This window comes from Mustelus asterias, chromosome 9 (genome assembly GCF_964213995.1).
Source record: "Mustelus asterias chromosome 9, sMusAst1.hap1.1, whole genome shotgun sequence".
NCBI lineage: Eukaryota > Metazoa > Chordata > Chondrichthyes > Carcharhiniformes > Triakidae > Mustelus > Mustelus asterias.
Window position 1 is genome coordinate 89,267,698 of NC_135809.1, and position 26,192 is coordinate 89,293,889.

Sequence of the window (26,192 nt, forward strand, 5' to 3'; positions counted from 1 at the left end):
AGATCCAGTTAGATATCAAAATTGGAAAATTCATGCCAGATTCCTGTCAGAACCAATCCCAAGCTTGATCTCATATCAGCACTAGTTATACATGAAGCTGGTTCTTGTGTGTTTTAGAAGAATCTAATAGCTCCTCACCAAAGAAGGTTTCTGTATTTTAATGCAGGTTTCTGTATACATGCTGTGTTAAACATGAATTGGCTCTATACTGGAGACTCTTTGACTTGCATCAATATGGTGGGAGTCAAGGTGGGTCTCAGAGACTAGAAGAATTAAACATTTGGCATTCACTCAAGAACAAATAAACAAATTATGAGATGTTTCCATTTATTATAGAGAGGAAATATTAGAGGTTCCCATTCCTGCTATGATTTTTTTTAGCGTATCTTCACACACACATTTTTTCCCTAAGGGGAATAGTGGAGAAGTGGTGGAAGGATTCCCGAGTTGATTTGACAAAGCTTTGACAAAGGGTCACCGGAACGCGAAACGTCAGCTCTTTTCTCTCCTTACACATGCTGCCAGACCTTTTGAGATTTTCCAGCATTTTCTCTTTTGGTTTCAGATTTCAGCATCCGCAGTAATTTGCTTTTATTCCAGAGTTGATTTGAAGCCTTTTGAAAAACAGGATCAATTAATATCAGGTTCAGCATGGGATTGATGGTCTGTAGATAAATATATACTTAGATAAATGCTACATTTACACTGTAATGCTGTCAGCAGCACTGAAATGTTTGTCCCTCTCACAATGTCACTCAATGCATGGTGGTGGTGGTAGATAACATAAGATGCTGCCACGAACCAATGGACACTCGGTGCAATTGTATCTTCTCAGCACTTGATACATTCTCCTGTACCTCAGGTAAAGACAAAACCCAGCAGGTCAGCACAGTGGCGGTAGTTAGCACTGCTGCCCCACAGTGCCAGGAATCCGGGTTCGATTCCGGCCTTGGGTGACTGTCTGTGTGGAGTTTGCACATTCTTCCTGTATCTGCATGGGTTTCCTCAAGGTGCTTTGATTTCCTCACGCAGTCCAAAGATGTGCAGGTTAGATGGACTGATTATGCTAAATTGGCCCTTAGTGTCCAAAGATGTGTAGGTTAAGTGGATTAGTCATGGTAAATGTGTGAGGTTGCAGGGAAAAGGTGATTGGCTGGGCCTGGGTAAGATGCTCTTTCAGAGTGTCGGTGTAGACTTGATGGGCCAATTAGCCTCCTCCTGCACTGTGGTTCTAAGGTTCAGTGTTACAATGGCGTAGATTCCTTAAGGGCCTGGTTGATTTTCCATTCTGTGCTGGATTTTGACAGGTCAAAATCTTGACTGCAATTCAGTGACTGCAAGATAGTGTATATGGTAACACCAAGTGTGCACGGTTTCAAAGCTTGGTTGTCATTCCCTCTTCAGTTGAACGGAATGTTGACTTTTATTGTCTAGGCTGAGGCATGAAGAATGGGCAATTGGGCACATGAGCGGCGCAGGCTTGGAGGGCTGAAGGGCCTGTTCCTGTGCTGTATTGTTCTTTGTTCTTTGGAACTGGAGGGCTACTGGCATCTATGAAACTGTAATCCAGTAAAAAAAAAGTGCCCTAAAGAGAACAGAAGAGAAAATTGGAGAAAGATAGGAATGAGGAGTGTAGAGGCGATTTAATGAGCTTTGAATTGGTGGTAAAATAAAAAAAATGAAACTTAACATCAATAGTGTTTTATTGATGGCTTGGAGCTGATGTGTCATGTGTCATTTCTTTCAGGGTTGTTGTGTCCTAGGTGCAGAAAAGGAATAAATGAGTTAACAGATATTCACACAGCTATACAATCCATACAGAGGACACAGCAGGAAATTCGCAGGTAAAGATGGCAAGCAGTTAGTGGCATCCTTTAACACCACATATCTTTGCAATGAATAAAAATAAATAATTTACCCTTGTATGATGCTGTATGGCTCAGTATTAGCTAAAATATTGATTATAGTTTGGAAGTGTTACTGTACTGAGCAGCCTCTCTGTCAACTGTCTGGCCTGCTTTGCATGCTGAGCAGGTGCGAGCAGTTCAATTTGACATTGTTCTTACTCCAAGGTTCTGGGATTATTGTTGTGGTTCACTGATCTTTTGGAACGCTTGCAGACTAATGTAAAGGGAATGCACGGGAAGCTTCAGCCTGTCCCTCCTACGCAGCCTTAGCTTGAGCTGTGCAGAAGACAAATCTCAAAGCGATGAAGTGAGATATCTCTTATTTAAACATGGGCACCTTCACCTGAAATTCTTGAGCAAATACTGACTCCACAGTTTATATTACACCTGCCTCCATAAATGTTCAAACCATTCTTTAAACAATCATAAAATATAATAAACCTCAAGATCTAGTTCCTCAAAGATATCACTATTCTTTGCAACATTATAAGCCTCTTTTAATTTAATACTATCTTTAACTTTTTTAGTAAGGCACAAGTTGATCTTTCTTGCTGAGTGTTTATTTTTAATGGAATTTATTTTTGTTGGACATTTAGTATTGTTTCATTAAATGTTTCTCCATAGTTTATTTATCGCCATACCTTTTAGTCCATTTACCCAATCAACCTTAGCCAGCTCTTCCCTCTTACCTACATAATTGACTTTTTTTAAGTTTAAGAATCTTGTTTGGGACTGAAGTATGTTGGTTTCACAGTTATTATGGAATTCAATTGTATATGATCACTTCTTCGCAATGGATCTTTTATTATGAGACTATTAATTAGTTCTGCCAAAGCAAAACCAGTTCTGGCGGCAGCTGAAAACTCAGGCCATGTCTGAACCTACTTGCAATTCTACTGGAATAGTTGAGCTATCAGACGATCAACTAGTTTGATCTAAATAATGGACTTGGTAATAAAAACCTGAATTATGTTTATTTTCAGGAACCTCATTGCTCTGAAGCGGCAAGCCTGTCAAAAACAGTACATATCACGGACAAGGCTCCTGAACCCCCACTACTGGCTGGTCATCTGTGTACTCATATTATTCCAATTAATTATCAATTATTTTTACGGGTGAGCAGATGGCTCCCTCAGCAACCACTTTGAAAAGTGTTCAAGACTGTTAACAGGATTCTATCAGGAATGACTGCAGAATTTCCATGGTGTAAAATGAGTTACCAAGGCAACTATTCAACAAACATCTGGGGAGAGAGATCCTTGGAAAAAATTGTGAACATATTAGCTTTTTGTTCTATTTTGTTCTGGGTGGGAGCATACCTGTGGTCATTATTCCTACGCACCCTGCCTCCAAGGACAACCAACCCTAACCTAGGCCTTAATGCTAAAGCCAAATATGACTTTTCAAATGTGCAATTTTTTTCTTCCTCCTTTCTTCTAGTCTTTCTAATCCAACAGCAATTAGAAACCTTCCTCCCAACAGTATTTATAAACTGAATAGATGGTAATATTTGTGGTGTTCAATTTGTACACTGTTCTGAATATGAATTTAGACACCCGTCCATGAATGTGACAGACTCCTTCGGTCTGCCCTACCTCTATACATATATACAAAACAGCAACGTAGAAGATCTTTTGCACACCCTTGTGAATCTTGGCTCTAACCTAGCACTAAGTAAGATATTTTCGAGCAGCAGGCAGCAGAGGATTATTACAGGTTTGAAAAGAAATGCCTCCAGGATGGTAAGAACCTATAGGCACTAGCTGCTACTTTCCTCCTTGTGGGCGCAATAAAATTTCACATTTGTGTAACATTCTATGAATGAAATGCACATTATTGTAAACAGGTGCAGATAAATAAAAAACAATTTTTAAACCATGAATGCATGCGTTTAAACATTCCAGCGGTATGATGGGTCATTTTCAGATCAGCAGTGTTTTCATGTCACTAAGTGCATCAATTCAAGGCATATTAGGGCATGCATAAAGACAGGGGCGCAATCTTACCAACCGGTGTGGTGAGCTGGTAAGATTGCATGCCGAAAAAATCAGGTTCGCACCCGTTTTTTGCCATGCAGAGTTTTGCTGACGAGGTCGGCTTCATACCATTCAGGTTAGATTTAAATGACATGCTCATTAATGACATAGCACGAGGGGCCGATGAGAATCACAGCTGGTCTCCACTGACAGCCTCACTGGGGAGGAGGAGGGGGGATGGAGGGGGGGGGGGATCGGAAGCCATTGAGCCCCCCACATGGTTGGGAGCATGGCCAGGCAGTGCCAGCCTGGCAGTGCGCACCAGATACCATAACTGTGCCAGGGCAGTGCCAAGGGAGTGAGGCCTGAGTGGGGGTGGGGCTATAATGTGGGGGGAGGTAATGGGGAGGAGCTCTGGGGGGAGGGGGGGTGGAAGGGGGAGGGGAGTCCTGCAGGGGTGAGGCAACGTGGGGTTGGAGGAGTTCGCGGGAGCTCTGCAGACCCACCAACCCTGTTATATAAATAACTTCCATGCTGAGCTGTATAATTACAAGGTTAGAGAGCCCAATAAGATGATTCACCCAATAGTTTGTGGCCATCATTCATTTTTAAACCACTTTTTTCCTGATAGTCCTTAGATTTGCATCTCGCTTCGCTCAAATTTTTTTATTTGGCACTCATCATTCTTGCACCAACGATTCTGTCTCCTATACTGGAAAAAGAGGATAGACAGAATCCGACCAGGTAAGTTGGTCTCCATAGGGAACATACTGTACCATATAATGGTACCAACACTAGCATAAAACCATAGGTTACAGCACAGGAGGCCATTCAGTCCATCTTGTCTGTGCCAGCTCAAGGACACCCAGGTGCCCTTTCTAATCCCACCACCTTGCACCCAGCCCATAGCCCTGTATCTTACGACACTTGAGGTATAGATCCAGGTACCTTTTAAAAGAGTTTAGGGTCTCTGCCTCCACCACCAACTCAGTCAAATTCCAGACACAAACCGCCCTCTGCATAAAAAAGTTCTTCCTCATGACCCCTCTACACCTACTGTCATTGTTTTAGACTTGGTTTGATCTCATTTTATCCTGTCCACTCTCTCCTCCCTTCATAATTTTGTGCTCCTCTATTAAGTCACTCCTCAGCCTTCTTTGTTCCAAAGAAAATAACCCCAACCCATCCAATCTCTCCTTACAGCTACACTTTTATGACCCTGGCAACATTCTTGTAAACCTCTTTACTCTCTCCAGAGCAATTACATCCTTCCTGTAATATGGTGACCAGAACTGCACACAATCCTCCCGTTGTGGCCTCACCAGGGTTTTATACAATTCCAACATTATATACTTACTTTAATATTCTACACCTCTGCCAATGAAGGAGAGCATTCCATATGACTTTTTTTACAACCTTGTCTACTTGAACTCCTGCCTTTAGGAACTTGTGTACCAAGTTCTCTCACTTCATCTACCCCTCTTAGTATATTCCCATTTATTGTGGATTCCCTATAACTGTTTGACCTCTCTAAATGCATTACCTCACACTTCTCTGTTGAAATCCATTTGCCACTTTACTGGTCAGTCCATCAACCCATTGATATTGTTTTGTAGATTATAGCTATCTTCTACACTATCCACTACTCGGCCAATCACTGTGTCATCTGCAAATTTTCAAATTGTGTTCCCCACGTTCACATCCAAATTGTTAATATACAACACAAACAGCGAGGGTCCCAACACCAAGCCCTGTGGAATACCACTTGAAACAACTTCCCATTTGCAAAGGCAATCATTACCTTTTGTTTCCTGTCACTATGCCAACTTCTGATCCAGTTTGCCACATTACCCTGTGTCCCATGGGATTTTGCTTTTCTGACCAATCTGCCATGTGGGACCTTGTCAAACACCTTGATAAAATCCTTGTACACAACATCCTTTGCACTATCTTCAGCAACCCTGTTATTCATCAAGTTTGTGAGGCAAGACCTTCCTTTAACAAATCCATGCTGACCATCTCTGATAAGTCCATGCCTTTCTACATGACAATTTTATCTGTTAGGATTGATTCTACTATTGCCCATCACTGATGCAAGACCAACTGGCCTATAATTCTTTGACATTTCATTTCATTTCTTCTTAAACAATGGAACTACGTTTGCATTTCTCCAGTACCTCCCGTGTATCTAGTGAAGATTGGAAAATCATCCTCTGAGCATCTGCTATCTCTTTTCTGACCTGCTTCAGCAGCCTTGGAAACACTCCATCTGGCCCTGGCAACTTATGAACTTCCAAGGGTTTCAACCCTTCGAGTACTTTCTCTCTGATTATCCCGTCCAATATGTGTTCCTGCTGGACTACTAAGTTTGCATCATCCCTTTCCTTTGTAAACATGGAGGCAAAATATTCATTTAAAACCCTTCCCACAGCCTCTACATCTACACTAAAGTTCCCTCCTTCATCTCTGATCGGTTCCATTTTTTTCTTAACTAAGCTTTTACCATTAATATATTGATAAAATAACTTTGGGTTTTCTTTAACTTAACTTGTTAATCTTTTTTCATGCCCTCTCTTTGATTTCTTTATTTTCTTCGTCATCTGTAGACAATGACATAAACTTGCATTTATATAGCATCTTGAACATTGTTAAATGTCCAACAATTTGGGTGACCAGATGTCCCTGTTTTGCTAAGGCAATCCTGGATTTTCATTAACCATCCTGGTGTCCTGACAATTTCCACAAAAAGGTTCAAATGTCCCAGCTTTCAGCTTTTTTATTTATTTTGCAGGAGGAAAACTAATTTGATTCAGTTAAGATTTGTGCATTTGTTCTGGGTCTGCCACTTTGCCTCACAATTAGTGTAGTTTGTGAGCACTTTGCCCTGTTGTCAGTGCAGTTTGTATGCCAATACAATGTGTGCCACTTTGCTCCCCCCTCAGTGAAATTTGTCTTCTGGTTTGCCCCACTGCCGGTGCAGTTTGCCACTTTGCCCCTCTTGGTGCAACTTACCATTTGCCCCAAAGTCGATGTAGTTCGTGTGATACTTTGCCCCAATGTCATTGCAGACTGTGAGACATTTTGCCCCACTGTTGGTGCAGTTGTCTGTCGCTTTGTCCTGTTGTGGGAAATTTACCACTTCAGAGTCAGACTTGGAGGTTCAACAAAACAGTTTTATTTCGGACAAAGCTTTGGGAGAAAGCACTGGTACTCCGCAGTACTTGGCAGCTCCCTTCTCAACTACACAATGGTAGTTGAGCATCTCTTATACTTTTTAGACAATAGACAGTACAGACATTAGCCGTTAACACATCGTTACAAGTTGAGTAGACAGATACGGACATCAATAGTTAACACATCGTTAAAAGCAGACAGGTACGGACATTGACAGTTAACACATCATTGTACATAGATTGGATACATTTATGCAGTTATGTCCTCTACCAATGACTGGTTTCGATATATACATTTATGTATTTATGTCCCCATCAGTGGCTGACCTTGTTATCAAACTCATTGTTCTGGGTCTGCTCTTTATCTCAAGTCTTAAAGTGCCCCAGGTCTGACCAGTTTCCTGCAGCAATTCAGATACTGCAGGTTTTAACTCTTTGTGTAATGTCTGTGCCCAAAGTCAGTGCCTTTTAATGTCCCTTCCCAGAGTCCATTTTGTGTGTCAGGTAACCATTTTGTGTCCATCATTTTAATTTCACCATAACAGCTCCCCCTTTTGGTCAGGATTATTATTTAATAATCCACAGACCAACAACAGCATCATCTTCACAGGTAGATGTTCATCTTCTTCTTTCCTTCCTTGTAGCTCTTGACGTCTTCAGAGGTTCCCATCATGTATTCTTTCTCGATGGTTACACTCGCTCCTGGCACAATTCGTGTCACCATTGCTTTGCAACAGCCATTAAGGCATCCAACAATAAGGCAACAGACAATTACTATTGCAATGAGTATGATCAGTCCATGCATTAAATAGGATCCCCCCACTAGCCATTCCAGCCAGCTACTCTCTTTCTTGGGTCCCTGTCTGAAATCATCAAGCTGTTTTCTGATGTTATTAATGACTTGAGTGATGTTATAGGATTCGTCTGTGACATGGGTTATGCATTTGTCTCCTATGATTGTACATACTCCCCTGTTGTGCTAACTGGTAGTCTACTGCATATCGGGTCTGCTGTGCATATAATCTCAGTTCAGCCATTTCTTGGTTGACAGCTTCCAGTGCTTTTGATGTACTGTTTCCCAGGACTGTTAGTCCACAGACAATATGATTCCTATCTTTGCACCAATTACTCCTGCCCCCCCCCCCCGCCCCCGCCCCCGCCTTCCAGAGATAGGGCTCCAAGGAACCCGTATCCCTGTGATGATCCCATTGTGCCTGGGGTTTCCCAATCAGCACAGAATTCTTTGCTGATAGCCCGGGTTACTATCTTTCTCCGGATATGCCCCTTCTGAGGGCATGGAACAGTGAGTGGTCCTATTGTTCCTACTGCCAAAAGGATCGGGAGGGTTGGTTTTGCTGTCGTGTAGGTACCGTTGAAGAGGAATACAAATCCCTTCTTAGTCCGGTAGCATTTAGTGTCCTGGTTATTGGTTTGTGTATACCGCCAATTGCTCGGTTTATTTGACTCCCCGTTTGATCCCACCACTTAGTAAGTATCAAACGGGTATGTCCATTTGACTGAGCTGACATGAGTCCCATTACACTGCCACAAATGAACTGCCTCCCCGCAGTTACATTCAGGCATTTCTGCTCATCACAGGTGCAAGTAAACTGACCCCTATTTACCCGACAGTGCTGACAGAGACACTGCGTCTGTACGCAGGAATCATTCTTGGGGACCAAGGCATATGCACATCCCCATCCCTGCCCCGAAAAACAATGCGGATAGCTTGCATTATCCGAGCAAGCTCTTCCTCCCACCTGTTGGAGCCCCCTGCACACAGGATCTGTGGAATTTACAAGTTCCACACATTTCCCCTGTATACCCCTTTTATATTTGCCAATTTGTCCCTTACAGGGTGCGTCTGATGTATCTACTGTATATAAGTCATGGGGGTTCACCCAGGGGTGGCCACAAATAGGGCTTCTACCGATTAGGCTAACGGGTAACATACAGTTCGATTCCCGTGTAAGTGTATATGAGCCTTGTAAAATAGGTTATCCTCGAGCCCAGTCAAGTTTACAGTCGCGACAACGCAAGTAATACAGTTACATACGCGATTTCATACATGTCTGCAACAAGCAAGTATCCATCCTAATACTTTAAGTTATACAATTTTCCAAAAGTTATACTGTCAACCCGAACGCGTCAGCTACTCTTGCTTGCAGTCTTCACCTGTTTTGGGGAAAGCAATCTGGTCACTTTAATTAATTAATTTCTTTGTGTAATTTCAGTTGGGTCCAAAGTTTCCATACAGCTTTCCCTCTTATGTCTAGACAGGCACAGGTATCTCCACTAATTATAACTTCATATGGCCCATTCCATTTTGGTGCAAACCCTGGTTTGTCAGGTAATGTTTTTACGAGGACGTGACTTCCCGCTGTTGGGATGTCAGGGACGTTTCAAGCTCTCTCTCTGCGTCTCTTTCTTCCTGATTATCTTTTACCAAATTGCGCATCCCTTTTAGTTGGGCGCTCAGAAACAGGAAGGGCACAGTCACTATGTTGGGGGTATACTACAGGCCCCCCAACAGCCCAAGGGAAGTGGAAGAACGGATATGTCAGGAGATAATGGATAGGTGCAGGAAAAATAGGGTTATTGTAGTGGGAGACTTCAATTTCCCTGGTATAGACTGGAAATCGCGTAGGGCTGGGAGTCTGAATGGGGAGGCATTTGTAAAATGCGTACAGGAAGATTCTTTGGAACAATATGTAGATAGCCCGACTAGAGAGGGGGCTATACTGGACCTAGTACTGGGAAATGAGCCTGGTCAGGTCTTCAAAGTTTCGGTAGGGGAACATGTGGCAAATAGTGACCACAATTCTGTTAGCTTTAGGATAGTGATGGAAAAGGATGAGTGGTGTCCCAAGGGTAAGGTGTGAGATTGGGGCAAGGCTAATTTTAGTGGGATTAGGCAGAAATTGGCAGCTGTTGATTGGGAGAGGTCGTTTGAGGGTAAATCCACATCTGGCATGTGGGAGTCTTTTAAGGAACAGTTGTTAGGGCTGCAGGATAGGCATGTGCCTGTAAAAAAGGATAGGAAGGGTAGGATTCGAGAACCGTGGATAACCAGGGAAATTGAGGGATTGGTCAAAAAGAAAAGAGAGGCGTACGTTAGGTCCAGGCAGCTAAAAACGGAGGGAGCTCTGGAGGAATACAAAGAAAGTAGGAAAGAACTCAAACGAGGAATTAGAAGGGCAAAAAGGGGTCACGAAATGTCCTTGGCAGACAGGATTAAGGAGAATCCCAAGGCATTTTATTCATATGTTAGGAACAAAAAAGGGTTGTCAGGGAAAAAATCAGACCTCTCAGGGACAAAAATAGGGAATTATGCTTAGAGCCCAAAGAAGTAGGGGAGATCCTAAATGAATACTTTGCGTCGGTATTCACAAAGGAGAGGGATGTGTTGACTGGGAGTGTCTTGGAGGGGAGTGTTGACCCGTTAGAGAAAGTCTCCATTACAAGGGAGGAAGTGTTAGGTTTTTTAGGGAATATAAAGACTGACAAATCCCCAGGGCCTGATGGAATCTATCCAAGTCTACTCAGGGAGACGATAGATGAAATCACTGGGCCTCTGACGCAAATCTTTGTCCCGTCACTGGACACAGGTGAGGTCCCAGAGGATTGGAGGATAGCTAATGTGGTCCTGTTATTTAAGAAGGGTAGGAAGGATAACCCGGGAAATTATAGGCCGGTGAGCTTGACGTCCATGGTCGGGAAGTTGTTGGAGAGGATTCTTAGAGATAGGATGTATGCGCATTTAGAAAGGAATAAACTCATTGACGATAGTCGGCATGGTTTTGTGAGAGGGAGGTCATGCCTCACTAACCTGGTGGAGTTTTTTGAAGAAGTGACTAGAATGGTTGACGAGCGAAGGGCCATGGATGTCATCTATATGGACTTTAGTAAGGCGTTTGATAAAGTCCCTCATGGTAGGTTGGTGCAAAAGATTGGATCTCATGGGATAAAGGGGGAGGTGGCTAGATGGGTGGAGAACTGGCTTGGTCACAGAAGACAGAGGGTGGTAGTGGAAGGGTCTTTTTCCGGCAGGATGCCTGTGACTAGTGGTGTTCCGCAGGGCTCTGTATTGGGACCTCTGCTGTTTGTGATTTATATAAATGATCTGGAAGAAGGTGTAACTGGGGTGATCAGTAAGTTTGCGGACGACACAAAAATGGCTGGACTTGCAGATAGTGAGGAACATTGTCAGAGGCTACAGAAGGATATAGATAGGCTGGAAATTTGGGCAAAGAAATGGCAGATGGAGTTCAACCCAGATAAATGCGAAGTGATGCATTTTGGTAGAACATACAGGGGAGCTATACGATAAATGGCAGAACCATAAAGGGTGTAGATATGCAGAGGGACCTGGGTGTGCAAGTCCACAGATCCTTGAAGGTGACGTCACAGGTGGAGAAGGTAGTGAATAAGGCATATGGCATGCTTGCCTTTATAGGACGGGGCATAGAGTATAAAAGTTGGGGTCTGATGTTGCGGTTGTATAGAATGTTGGTTTGGCCGCATTTGGAATACTGCGCCCAGTTCTGGTCGCCACACTACCGGAAGGACGTGGAGGCTTTAGAGAGAGTACAGAGGAGGTTTACCAGGATGTTGCCTGGTATGGAAGGGCTTAGTTATGAGGAGAGATTGGGTAAACTGGGGTTGTTCTCACTGGAAAGACGGAGGATGAGGGGTGACCTAGTAGAGGTGTATAAAATTATGAAAGGCATAGATAGGGTGAACGCTGGGAAGCTCTTTCCCAGGTCGGTGGTGACGTTCACGAGGGGTCATAGGTTCAAGGTGAGGGGGGGAGGTTTAACACGGATATCAGAAGGACGTATTTTACGCAGAGGGTGGTGGGGGCCTGGAATGCGCTGCTGGGCAAGGTGGTGGAGGCGGACACACTGGGAACGTTTAAGACTTATCTAGATAGCCACATGAACGGAGTGGGAATGGAGGGATACAAAAGAATGGTCTAGTTTGGACCAGGGAGCGGCGTGGGCTTTGGAGGGCCGAAGGGCCTGTTCCTGTGCTGTATTGTTCTTTGTTCTTTGTTCCAAAACATATCTTCTGATTTTGTCTTTTAATGGACCTACATCAGTCCCACCTGTTATGATACTTTCTGGTAATTGCATCGCTCTTCCTGTCATTAGTTCACAAGGGGTTAATCCAGTTGTCCGGTTTGTGGTAGCTCTTAGCCTCATTAATATAGTGAGCAATACTTCTGTCCACATTTTTCCTGACGATTGTATGGCTTTAGCCAGTGCATTCTTAAGTGTTCTATTCATACGTTCCACCATTCCAGAACTCTGTGGGTGGTAAGGGATGTGGAATTTTTGTTTTATCCCCATCAATTGACACACTGTTTTTACCACCTTTCCGGTGAAGTGCGTCCCTTGATCCGAATCGATTTGTCGGGGGACTCCCCATCTAGGGATTACCTCTTCTGCCAATATTCTAGCCACCCTGGTAGCAGTACAATTTGTAGTAGGGAACGCTTCTACCCACCTGGTGAACTGGTCTATACTAACCAGACAATAGGTTTTGCCATGGGATTATGGTAGTGGGCCTGTGAAATCTATTTGCAGATGTTCCCAGGGTCCCTTTGGTCTGGGCTGGTGTCCCATCTTAATTTTTAAGGGTCGACCAGGGTTGTGTTGCGCGCACATCACGCATCGGTGACAGTGTCGGGCTATGTCTCTTCCCATTCCTCTCCACCACCATTCATTTCCTATACTAGTTATCATGGCCTCTCTTCCCACATGTGAGAGTCCATGGTATAGTTCCAATAGGGTGTTTTGTATGCACTCTGGTGCCATTACAAGTGGAAGAATGGAAATGTCAGGAGAGGAATTTGTAAAATGGATATGTCAGGGGAGGAATTTGTAAAATGTGTACAGGAGGGTTCGTTGGAACAATATGTAGACAGCCCGACTAGAGAGGGGGCTATACTGGACCTGGTACTGGGGAATGAGCCCGGTCAGGTCTTCAAAGTTTTGGTAGGGGAACATGTGGCAAATAGTGACCACAATTCTGTTAGCTTTAGGATAGTGATGGAAAAGGATGAGTGGTGTCCCAAGGGTAAGGTGTTGGATTGGGGGAAGGCTAACTTTATTGGGATCAGGCAGAGATTGGCAGCTCTTGATTGGGAGAGGCTGTTTGAGGGTAAATCCACATCTGGTATGTGGCAGTCTTTCAAGGAACGGTTGTTAGGGCTACAGGACAAGCATGTGCCTGTAAAAAAAGGATAGGAAGGGTAGGATTAGAGAACCGCGGATAACCAGGGAAATTGAGGGACTGGTCAAAAAGAAAAGAGAGGCGTATGTTAGGTCCAAGCAGCTAAAAACGGAGGGAGCTCTGGAGGAGTACAAAGAAAGTAGGAAAGTACTCAAACGGGGAATTAGAAGAGCAAAAAGGGGTCACGAAATGTTCTTGGCAGACAGGATTAAGGAGAATCCCAAGGCATTTTATTCATACGTTAGGAACAAAAGGGTTGTCAGGGAAAAAATCGGACCTCTCAGGGACAAAAGTGGGGACTTATGCTTGGAGCCCAAAGAAGTAGGGGAGATCCTAAATGAATACTTTGCGTCGGTATTCACAAAGGAGAGGGATGTGTTGACTGGGAGTGTCTCTGAGGGGAGTGTTGAACCGTTGGAGAAAATCTCCATTACAAAGGAGGAAGTGTTAGGTTTGTTAGAGAATATAAAGACTGACAAATCCCCAGGGCCTGATGGAATCTATCCAAGGCTGCTCAGAGAGACGAGAGGTGAAATCGTTGGGCCTCTGACGCAAATCTTTGTCTCGTCACTGGACGCAGGTGAGGTCCCAGAGGATTGGAGGATAGCCAATGTGGTCCCGTTATTTAAGAAGGGTAGGAAGGATAACCCGAGTAATTATAGGCCGGTGAGCTTGACATCCGTGGTGGGGAAGTTGTTGGAGAAGATTCTTAGAGATAGGATGTATGCGCATTTAGAAAGGAATAAACTCATTAACGATAGTCAGCATGGTTTTGTGAGAGGGAGGTCATGCCTCACTAACCTGGTGGTGTTTTTTGAAGAAGTGACCAAAATGGTTGACGAAGGAAGGGCCGTGGATGTTGTCTATATGGACTTTAGTAAAGTGTTTGACAAAGTCCCTCATGGTAGGCTAGTGAAAAAGGTTGGATCTCATGGGATAAAGGGGGAGGTGGCTAGATGGGTGGAGAACTGGCTTGGTCATAGAAGACAGAGGGTGGTAGTGGAAGGGTCTTTTTCCGGCTGGAGGCCTGTGACTAGTGGTGTACCGCAGGGCTCTGTATTGGGACCTCTGCTGTTTGTGATTTATATAAATGATCTGGAAGAAGGAGTAACTGGGGTGATCAGTAAGTTTGCGGACGACACAAAACTAGCAGGACTTGCAGATAGTGAGGAACATTGTCAGAGGCTACAGAAGGATATAGATAGGCTGGAAATTTGGGCAAGGAAATGGCAGATGGAGTTCAATCCTGATAAATGCGAAGTGATGCATTTTGATGGGAATAATGTAGGGAGGAGCTACACAATAAATGGAAGAACCATAAAGGGTGTAGAGACGCAGAGGGACCTGGGTGTGCAAGTCCACAGATCTTTGAAGGTGACGTCACAGGTGGAGAAGGTGGTGAAGAAGGCATATGGCATGCTTGCCTTTATAGGACGGGGCATAGAGTATAAAAGTTGGGGTCTGATGTTGCAGATGTATAGAACGTTGGTTCGGCCGCATTTGGAATACTGCGTCCAGTTCTGGTCGCCACACTACCAGAAGGACGTGGAGGCTTTGGAGAGAGTACAGAGGAGGTTTACCAGGATGTTGCCTGGTATGGAGGGGCTTGGTTATGAGGAGAGATTGGGGAAACTGGGGTTGTTCTCCTTGGAAAGACGGAGGATGAGGGGAGACTTAATAGAGGTGTATAAGATTATGAAAGGCATAGATAGGGTGAACGGTGGGAAGCTTTTCCCCGGGTCGGTGGTGATGTTCACGAGGGGTCATAGGTTCAAGGTGAAGGGGGGGAGGTTTAACACAGATATCAGAAGGACATATTTTACACAGAGGGTCGTGGGGGCCTGGAATGGGTTGCCGGGCAAGGTGGTGGAGGCGGACACACTGGGAACATTTAAGACTTATCTGGACAGCTATATGAACGGAGTGGGAATGGAGGGATACAAAAGAGTGGTCTAGTTTGGACCAGGGAGCGGCGCGGGCTAATTGTTCTTTGTTTCTCGTTTCAAGGCTTCATTCTATGATCATCTTACTGGTGCCAGTACAGAGCGAGACTGCGGATAGTTGGGAACCTGTCTCGGGGGCAGGGAATTCATATGGTGTTCGTGGAAGTGGAAATGAATAGGGTTGGGAAGCATTTTCCGATCAGGGCCAGTGTGATCTCCTGGACTCGTTTCGATCGCCTCAGGGGGTCGGAGAGGAATTTCCCAGATTTTTTTTCCCCATATTGGCCCTGGGGTTTTCACTCTGGGTTTTCGCCTCTCCCTGGAGATCACATGGTCTGGAATGGGGGGGTGGGGGTGAGTTAATAGGTTGTGATGAACAAGGCATCGTAGCTGTGAGGGACAGCTCGGTGGATAGGATATTAGTATGTAGATAGGCTGGAAAATTGGGCGGGGATCCTGGATTCAGGATTCAATCCTGGACCGGGGAGCGGCGCGGGCTTGGAGGGCCGAAGGGCCTGTTCCTGTGCTGTATTGTTCTTTGTTCTTTGTTTATTACCTTATCTTCCCGTCTCCAAACGTTATCAGTCACTTTGCTCGCTCCCTGTGCTTCCCACTTCCCCTTTTCCTCTTTCGAGGTATCCTCATGCAAGTCCCGAATATCTATTTCGTCTCCTGTCTGTTCCGTTACTGCTGTTGGCAGCTCGCCAACTGTCTCTTGTTCTAAGGCTAACTGTGCTGCTCTATCTGCGGCTTGGTTCCCTTTGAAATTTAACCAGTCTGGGTTATCTCTTTCTGGTGCGCTTTAATTTTTATTACTGCGGCTTCTCGGGGTTTCTCACTAGCTTTTAGCAATGCCTCAATTCTTTGTTGGTGTTTAATAGGAGTTCCTCCCGTGGTTATGAACCCCCTTCTACCCTATGCTGTCATATAATCGTGTATTACCCCGAATGTGTACCGACTATCTGTATATATGTTTACCGTTTTGCCTTCAGATAACTCTAGTGCCTTTGTGAGTGCCACTAGTTCTGCCACTTGCGCGGATAGGCCTCCGTCAATCCTTTCTGACCTTACTATTTCTAATTTGTCATTTACTACTGCCCACCCTGTCCGGGGTGATCCTTCCACATACTTGCGTGAACCATCTACAAAAAGGGTCTCCTCAGCTGTTGTTAAAGGTACATCCTTTATCCTACCTTCTTCTACGTCCATATCTATATCCCCACAATTGTGTGGCTCTCCTGTGTCTAAAATCCCTTCTGCTGGGTTATTTCCTGTGTCCCGTATTATTATTACGGATTTGCTTGGAGGTAGGAGGACAGCTTCCCACTTAGCCATTCTCATGTTTGAGACGGACCTTAGCTTTCCCGTGTTCAGCATTTCCACCAAGATGTGTTTGGTGTGAAGGATTATATTCCCTGTCATTATTATTGGCTCGCTAACGATTACAGCCCAGGCAGCGCAATCCAAGGCGGCTATGCACCTTGGCAGTCCGGTGACTACCGGCCCTTCTGCTGTTGAATAGTAACCTATGGGTCTCCTTTTGTCGCCATGGTCCTGTGTTACCACTGCGGAATAGAACCCTCCTTCATTACTACAATGTATGTGGAAGTCTTTATTGCAATCTGGTAATCCTAGTCCAGGGGCTGATATCAGTTCTGTTTTTAATTTGTTGTAAGCCTCTTCCTGCTCGGGTCCCTATTCTATGGGATTTAAAGCTGGTTTTCCCCCTTTGACTAGTCTTTGTATAGGTTCTGCCAATTTTGCGAATCCTGGGATAAAACTTTGGCTATAGTTAAACAGTCCCAGCACCTTCCTGACCCCTCTTACGGTGACGGGCCGCGGCATTTGTTGTACCGCCTTCTTTCGGTCTGTTTCTTTAAGCCCTTGGGATATAAGGTGTCCTAGGTACAGGACTTTACCGGGGCTTACCTTTAGCCCTGCGGTTTTTAGTTCATTTAATACTAGATATAGTGCTTCCTGATGTCCTGACTTGGACTCCGAAGCTATTAAGATATCATCTACATATTGTAGGATCGTGCTACCCTCTGGCAGTTTTACCCTGTTCAGGATGTCAAGCATTACTCGATGGAAGATAGTGGGGCTGTTGTGGAATCCCTGCGGTAGGCGAGTCCAAGTGTACTGTTTGTCTCCCACTGTAAAGGCGAATTTGTCTTGGGATTCGGGATCCAAGGGTAGGAACCAGAATCCTTTGGCTATATCCAATACTGTGAATATTTTGTGCTCCTGTGACAGTCCATTCAGGATTGTCGAGGGGCTTGCTACAATGGGGTGCAACTTGGACGTGACTTTATTGAGTCTGGTGTAATCTATCGTGAGCCTATAGCTTCCGTCAGGTTTGCTCACCGGCCAGGTTGGAGAGTTAGTGGTACTCGTGGTTTCCTTCAGAATTCCTTTTTCCACTAACTCTTTAACTATCTCCACTACAGCTTTCTCTGCCTCTGGTTTGATTGGGTATTGTCGGTGGGGCTTATGCTCCGGTCCAGGTACCTTTATTGGGTCCGTTTTAGTTAAGCCGGTATCTAATTTTGTTTTAGCCCATACTCCGGGGACAGAGGCACAGATGGCTCCGAACCCTCCTGTCTCTAATTCCCAATTTCTGGTGGTGGCTGTGGCCACCTTAATAGTTTTGAGGTGACTTGTGAGTTTCCCTATTCTAGTTTTCTGACCATCCTGTCTTGGCCAGATTAATTCTCCCTTTCCACAGTCTATCAAAATCTCATATTCTTTCATCAAATCATTTCCCATTATTGTACCGTCGTTATTTTTACACACACAGAACCTCATTGGTATATTCAAATTATTTATTTCTACTAACGTGGTCTCGCTCAGGTAGGTGGGTGTTTTGTTCCCTCCTATCCCGGTTAGGTAAATCATTCTACTTGTAGTGGGTAAGGGTAGGTCGGTGACAGATATGGATGCTCCTGCGTCCTGCCCCCTACTAGTGCAGACACATAAATCCTTCCCTCCTTTTTACCCTTATGAATGGGGGCTGCAGACCATCAATCTTGCTGACCTCGGAGGTTCCTTGGTCCCTCCGGTTCTGCTGTGGTCATGGATCGGGTCGGGGGTCTCCCATGTTTGTCCCAACACACTGCTTCTGTGTGTCCATTTTGAATACAGTGACTACAGTGTTTCCCACTGCTTCCAAATTTGTTTCCTTTCCTTGGGGCCCCACAATCCCTTGCAAAGTGCCCTTGTCGGCCACAATTGTGACAAGTCAGTTTGGACTTAGTTCCGTTCCCATTACTGTAAGCGGCTACTCTTTCTTGCCTTACTCTTGTCTGGGATTTCTCCTCTCTGCCTCCCACTAGCCCATTCTACTCGTTCATCATAATCCTGGGACATAATCACTCCCATTTTTAGGATGGTTTCGTGAGCACTAGAGAGCCCATCCTTGAAAGCCTGGATGAACGCTCGATCCCCATGACCTGGGTTTCCTTGCCCTGAGCATTCCTGGTATACTTGGAACAAACGTTCCCCGTACTCAGAAGCTTCTTCTCCCTATAGCTGCTTGGTCGTGGTAATTCTGCTCCAGTTAGTAGGAGCGTTTCCTAAAACTCTCTGAATTTCTGTTTTAAACTGGATGAAGGCTGCCTGTTGGGCATCTATTTCTGCTGTTAGGGCGACTACATGTGTCCAATGTCCCCCACTATAATCTTGTGCTGGAGGAGCGGCGGGTCCACCTGCTACCTGCCTCCACTTATCCGCTGGACAGGCTGCCCTGACCAGTTGGTGTACGTCTCTCAGGTGTAATTGGTGTCCTACCCAAATTGTATCTAATTCTTCCCAGAATTTAGTGTTTGCGCGTCTAGGTTGTAGTTTACCCAGGGAAGCCATTATCTGCTGCCTTTCGCCTGGGGTGAATGGTTTATAATTTGCTTTTGGCTGCGCATCTGTTCCCCCTCGGGTTACTGGTGCTAAGTTGTGTTCTAGCGCTTCCCACTCCTCTGGAGGAGCGATTGGTCCCTGTCGTGTGGACTCATAAGGAGGTAGAGGAACAGTTTCCCCTCCCCATCGATTCTCTTCTAACACTTGGTTTCGTTTGTCCAGTTCTCTTACTCTGGATTCTAACTCTCTAATCTTCTTTATCTTCACTCCACTTTTTAGTAGAGGCGACTACTTGCTCAATTAGTCCAGCTAACTGATGTACTAATAATACCGCTGTCTTCTTTGTCTTGTTTTTCTTTTCCCCCATCTATCTACTTTCTCTGCTGTTCTAAGGTCTGAGAAGCATCCCAGCCATCCCTTTGCATCCTCTTTATTAACGCGTGTCTGTCTGTTATGTACACTTCAATAGGAGATCCTGCAGGTCCTCTCTTAACTTCTTTATCTGCCATCTCGCAGACTTCACTACCCCCGGTCACTATTGCCTCCTTGGCAACGTGTTTTAGGCACCGTACGGCCACGATTACTTCCTAGTAAAGTGTTCTCTCTACCGTAGGGACTTCACTACCCCCAGCCACTATTACTACTCTAGCACTGTGTTTCACTATCATCTCAGGGTTTCAATTTATACTCACGGCTCCACTATTACCACCTCGGCAATGTGTTTCTCCACCAGAGTCCGGCTCTAGGTCAGAGTTGATCAGCTCCTTTTCCGCACCGCTTTACAACATTGACAGTCCAGTACCCAACTATACAAACTTTCATGCAAACAGGTGGCAAACTGCGTTTGTTCGCCACTACAGAGTTTGATGTTAACCGACCTTTGCCACTTGTGCTTCACAATCCTAAGTGCCCTTGGTGCCTCTACGCCCACTTCAGGGTCCTGACCTTTGCATGGAGGATTTCCCCTCTTAACCGGCCTAAGGCTGCACGTTTGAGACAGGCACTTCCTTGTCCTTTAGTCAGTCAGCACAAGTAACAGTCAATCAATACTTATCACTATACCATTAGCAGTTAGTACTTATCACTATAATACCATATACAATCCATGCTTATCACTATAAATACCCCTTAATTTTACCCCTTTTAAACTATTATTGACCTCGTCTGACTCCCACAGATTCGGTGATCTCTACCCCGGCTTTCCGATCATGGCCAATCGATCGAACTTGCCAGCAATGAGATCCTTGCCGACTACGCCAATTGTTGTGGGAAATTTACCACTTTGGAGTCAGACTTGGAGGTTCAACAAAACAGTTTTATTTCGGACAAAACTTTGGGAGAAAGCACTGGTACTCCGCAGTACTTGGCAGCTCCCTTCTCAACTACACAATGGTAGTTGAGCATCTCTTATACTTTTTAGACAATAGACAGTACAGACATTAGCTGTTAACACATCGTTACAAGTCGAGTAGACAGATACGGACATCAATAGTTAACACATCGTTAAAAGCAGACAGGTACGGACATTGACAGTTAACACATCATTGTCATAGATTGGATACATTTATGCAGTTATGTCCTCTACCAATGACTGGTTTCGATATATATACATTTATGTCCCCATCAGTGGCTGACCTTGTTATCAAACTCATTGTTCTGGGTCTGCTCTTTATCTCAAGTCTTAAAGTGCCCCAGGTCTGACCAGTTTCCTGCAGCAATTCAGATACTGCAGGTTTTAACTCTTTGTGTAATGTCTGTGCCCAAAGTCAGTGCCTTTTAATGTCCCTTCCCAGAGTCCATTTTGTGTGCCAGGTAACGATTTTGTGTCCATTATTTTAATTTCACCATAACAGTCCCAATGTCGATGCAGTTTGCCACTTTGCCTCACTGTTGGTACAGTCTGTGTGACCTTTGCCCCAGTGTTGATGCAATTTGCATGACACTTTGCCCCACTGCATCTGCAGATGTGCCACAGCGAAAAACCGCACCGACCTCCTCGGAAGACAAACATGGGACACGGTGGACAGAGTACCCTTCGTCGTCCAGTACTTTCCTGGAGTGGGGAAGCTACGACATCTTCTCTGGAGCCTTCAACATGTCATTGATGAAGACAAACATCTCGCCAAGGCCATCCCCACACCCCCACTTCTTGCCTTCAAACAACCACACAACCTCAAACAGACCATTGTCTGCAGCAAACTACCCAGTCTTCAGGAGAACAGTGACCACGACACCACACAACCCTGTCACAGCAACCTCTGCAAGACGTGCTGGATCATCGACACGGATGCCATAATCTCACGTGAGAATACCATCCACCAGATACACGGTACATACTCTTCACATAGATAAGCTGCAGAGCTGGGCTGAGGGGTGGCAAATGGAGTTTAATGCGGAAAAGTGTGAGGTGATTCACTTTGGTAGGACTAACAGGAATACAGAGTACTGGGCTAATGGTAAGATACTTGGTAGTGTGAATGAACGGAGGGATCTGGGTGTCCATGTGCATAGATCCCTGAAAGTTGGCACCCAGGTTGATAGGGTTGTTAAGAAAGCGTATAGTGTGTTAGCTTTTATTGGTAGAGGGATTGAGTTTCGGAGCCAGGAGGTCGTGCTGCAACTGTACAAAACTCTGGTGCGGCCGCACTTAGAGTATTGCGTACAGTTCTGGTCGCCGCATTATAGGAAAGATGAGGAAGTGTTGGAAAGGGTGCAGAGGAGATTTACCAGGATGTAGCCTGGTATGGTGGGAAAATCGTATGAGGACAGGCTGAGGGGCTTGAGGTTGTTTTCGTTAGAGAGAAGGTTAAGAGGTGACTTAATAGAGGCATACAAGATGATCAGAGGATTAGATAGGGTGGATAGTGAGAGCCTTTTTCCTCGGATGGTGATGGCTAGCACGAGGGGACATAACTTTAAATTGAGGGGTGAGAGATATAGGACAGATGTTAGAGGTAGGTTCTTTACTCAGAGAGTAGTAAGGGCGTGGAATGCCCTGCCTGCAGCAATAGTGGACTCATCAACATTAAGAGCATTCAAATGGTTATTGGATAAACATATGGATGATATTGGAATAGTGTAGATTAGAGGGGCTTTAGATTGGTTTCACTGGTCGGCGCAACATCGAGGGCCGAAAGGCCTGTACTGCGCTGTTATGTTCTATGTTCTTGCGACTCGGCCAATGTTGTCTACCTGATATGCTGAAAGAAAGGATGTCCTGAGGCATAGTACCTTGGGGAGAACATGCAGACACTACAACAACGGATGAATGAACACCGCTCGATAATCACCAGGCAGGAGTGTTCCCTTCCAGTCGGGGAACACTTCAGCAGTCACGGACATTCAGCCTCTGATCTTCGGGTAAGCGTTCTCCAAGGCGGCCTTCACGACACACAACGCAGAATCGCTGAGCAAAAACTGATAGCCAAGTTCCGCACACATGAGGACGGCCTCCAACCGGGATTTTGGGTTCATGTCACACTAGCTGTAACCCCCACGACTTGCCTGGACTTGCAAAATCTCACTCGCTGTCCCAGCTGGAGACAATACACATAAGAAATAGGAGCAGGAGTAGGCCATCTAGCCCCTCGAGCCTGCCCCGCCATTCAATAAGATCATGACTGATCTGACGTGGATCAGTACCACTTACCCGCCTGATCCCCATAACCCTTAATTCCCTTACCGATCAGGAATCCATCCATCCGCGCTTTAAACATATTCAGCGAGGTAGCCTCCACCACCTCAGTGGGCAGAGAATTCCAGAGATTCACCACCCTCTGGGAGAAGAAGTTCCTCCTCAACTCTGTCTTAAACCGACCCCCCTTTATTTTGAGGCTGTGTCCTCTAGTTTTAACTTCCCTACTAAGTGGAAAGAATCTCTCCGCCTCCACCCTATCCAGCCCCCGCATTATCTTATAAAAGTCTCCATAAGATCCCCCCTCATCCTTCTAAACTCCAACGAGTACAAACCCAATCTCCTCAGCCTCTCCTCATAATCCAAACCCCTCATCTCCGGTATCAACCTGGTGAACCTTCTCTGCACTCCCTCCAATGCCAATATATCCTTCCTCATATAAGGGGACCAATACTGCACACAGTATTCCAGCTGCGGCCTCACCAATGCCCTGTACAGGTGCATCAAGACATCCCTGCTTTTATATTCTATCCCCCTCGCAATATAGGCCAACATCCCATTTGCCTTCTTGATCACCTGTTGTACCTGCAGACTGGGCTTTTGCGTCTCATGCACAAGGACCCCCAGGTCCCTTTGCACGGTAGCATGTTTTAATTTGTTTCCATTGAGATAGTAATCCCATTTGTTATTATTTCCTCCAAAGTGTATAACCTCGCATTTCTCAACGTTATACTCCATTTGCCATATCCTCGCCCACTCACTCAGCCTGTCCAAATCTCTCTGCAGATCTTCTCCGTCCTCCACACGATTCACTTTTCCACTTATCTTTGTGTCGTCTGCAAACTTCGTTACCCTACACTCCGTCCCCTCCTCCAGATCATCTATATAAATGGTAAACAGTTGCGGCCCGAGTACCGATCCCTGCGGCACGCCACTAGTTACCTTCCTCCAACCGGAAAAACACCCATTTATTCCGACTCTTTGCTTCCTGTCGGATAGCCAGTCCCCAATCCACTTTAACACACTACCCCCAACTCAGTGTGCCCTAATCTTCTTCAGCAGCCTTTTATGGGGCACCTTATCAAACGCCTTTTGGAAATCCAAAAACACCGCATCCACCGGTTCTCCTCCATCAACCGCCCTAGTCACATCTTCATAAAAATCCAACATGTTCGTCAAGCACGACTTTCCCCTCATGAATCCATGCTGCGTCTGATTGATCGAACCATTTCTATCCAGATGCCCTGCTATCTCCTCTTTAATAATGGATTCCAGCATTTTCCCTACTACAGACGTTAAGCTGACCGGCCTATAGTTACCCGCCTTTTGTCTCCTTCCTTTTTTAAACAGCGGCGTAACATTAGCCGTTTTCCAATCAACCGGCACTACCCCAGAATGCAACGAGTTTTGATAAATAATCACTAACGCATCCACTATTACCTCTGACATTTCTTTCAATACCCTGGGATGCATTCCATCCGGACCCGGGGACTTGTCCACCTTCAGTCCCATTAGTCTACCCAGCACTGCCTCTCTGGTAACATTAATCGTATTAAGTATTTCTCCTGCTGCCAACCCTCTATCGTTAATATTTGGCAAACTATTTGTGTCCTCCACCGTGAAGACCGACACAAAAAACTTATTTAAAGACTCAGCCATATCCTCATTTCCCACTATTAACTCCCCCCTCTCGTCCTCCAAGGGTCCAACATTCACTCTAGCCACTCTATTCCTTTTTATATATTTATAAAAACTTTTACTATCATTTTTTATATTAATTGCTAGCCTAGCTTCATAGTCTATCCTTCCTTTCTTTATCGCTTTCTTAGTCTCTCTTTGTTGTTTCTTAAATTTTTCCCAATCACTTGTTTCTCCACTATTTTTGGCCACTCTGTACGCAGCTGTTTTTATTTTAATACTCTCCTTTATTTCCTTCGTTATCCACGGCTGGTTCTCCCTTTTCTTACAATCCCTGTTTTTTGCTGGAATATATTTTTGCTGAGAACTGAAAAGGGTCTCCTTAAAAATCCTCCACTGTTCCTCAGCTATCCTACCTGCCAGCCTGCTCTCCCAGTCTACCTTAGCCAATTCATCCCTCATGCTATCATATTTCCCTCTGTTCAAACAGAGGACACTGGTTTGAGACCAAACTTTCTCCTCTTCCATCTGAATCAGAAATTCGACCATATTGTGGTCACTCGACCCAAGAGGGTCCTTCACAATAAGATCCTTAATTCTACCTACCTCATTACACAATACCAGATCCAAAATAGCTTGTTCCCTCGTCGGTTCCGTAACATGCTGTTCAAGGAAACTATCCCGACAGCATTCTAAGAACTCTTCCTCCATTCCACCCTTACCGACTTGAGTCTGCCAGTCAATGTGCATGTTGAAGTCCCCCATGATTATTGCCGTTCCGTTTTTACACGCATCCCTTATCTGCTTGTTTATAGCCCTCCCTACCTCAACATTATTATTTGGGGGCCTATATACCACACCTACTAGTGTCTTTCTCCCTCTACTATTCCTCATCTCTACCCATAACGATTCCACGTTTTGTTCCTCAGAGCCTATGTCATCCCTCAGTACTACCCTGATATTATCTCTTATTAATAGCGCGACCCCACCACCTTTTCCTTCCTGTCTATTCTTCCTAAACGCCTGATACCCCTGGATATTCATCTCCCAGTCCTGGTCACCTTTCAGCCACGTTTCTGTAATGGCCACGAGATCGTACCCACTTGTGCTGATTTGCACCATCAACTCATTCACCTTGTTCCGAATGCTTCGTGCATTCAGGCAAAGTGTCCTTATTCCAGCTTTTATCTGGACCCGCTTTGATGAGTCGCGAACACCCTCTCCCTCTACTCCCTTATCTAAATTACCGCCTTCATTCACTTGCACCCTCTCCTCTACCATTAATTTTGTAATTCCCCTTACCCCTGCATCCTCCCCCCCATCAATTAGTTCCTTTAACCTGTGCTTAACCCTCTCTCCACTCACATTGTCTGTACCTTTAAGACTTGATTACCTGTAAAGACTCCCATTCCAACCATTATCTTGTAAATTGAGTTTGTCTTTATATGCCCTGTTTGCCAACACAAGTCCTCACTCACCTGATGAAGGAGCCTGAGACTCCGAAAGCTTGTGCTGCCAAATAAACCTGTTGGACTTTAACCTGGTGTTGTGAGACTTCTTACTGTGTTTACCCCAGTCCAACACCGGCATCTCCCTATTTCACCGGTCCCTTCATGTCCTGAGGTTTATCAGGATCTTCTTCGTTGTAACTATATTTCCGAGTTTCGCCACATTTGTTTTGAAGCTGTGCCCAGTATACCCACCCCCAGGTGTATATATATAAATGTCCGCAGTCTGACCAGCCCTGCCTCCTTGCTGGGGTCTGGGAGCCGCCACCTGTTGACAAAAACGGAAAGCCGGGTGCACGGTCACCTGTCTCCATGGTTACCCATCTG

At 45.1% G+C, this 26,192-nt stretch overlaps 1 protein-coding gene and 1 long non-coding RNA gene across 9 annotated transcripts in view; one reads left to right on the top strand and one right to left on the bottom strand.

Annotated features, from left to right (window-relative positions):
• The window catches only part of LOC144498799 (oxysterol-binding protein-related protein 5-like), a 157,911-nt gene extending 154,126 nt beyond the window's left edge, over positions 1-3,785 (top strand). For all 7 annotated transcript variants that reach the window (XM_078220488.1, XM_078220487.1, XM_078220485.1 and 4 more), the window contains 2 exons: positions 1,748-1,844; positions 2,891-3,785. In XM_078220488.1, the coding sequence (XP_078076614.1) occupies positions 1,748-1,844; positions 2,891-3,026 (233 nt within the window). In that variant the 3' untranslated portion in view covers positions 3,027-3,785. The remainder of the gene's footprint in view (positions 1-1,747; positions 1,845-2,890) is intronic.
• Positions 313-26,157, bottom strand: LOC144498800 (uncharacterized). 2 transcript variants are annotated; one of them, XR_013498756.1, is made up of 3 exons: positions 25,836-26,157; positions 4,465-4,595; positions 313-1,759 (listed from the first exon to the last, which is right to left on the bottom strand). It is a non-coding gene; the product is annotated as an uncharacterized LOC144498800 (long non-coding RNA). The 2 variants fall into 2 exon arrangements; XR_013498755.1 differs by lacking the exons at positions 4,465-4,595; positions 25,836-26,157 and adding an exon at positions 22,376-22,621 and having other exon boundaries at positions 313-1,585; positions 1,691-1,759.
• Positions 26,158-26,192: the final 35 nt, after the last annotated feature.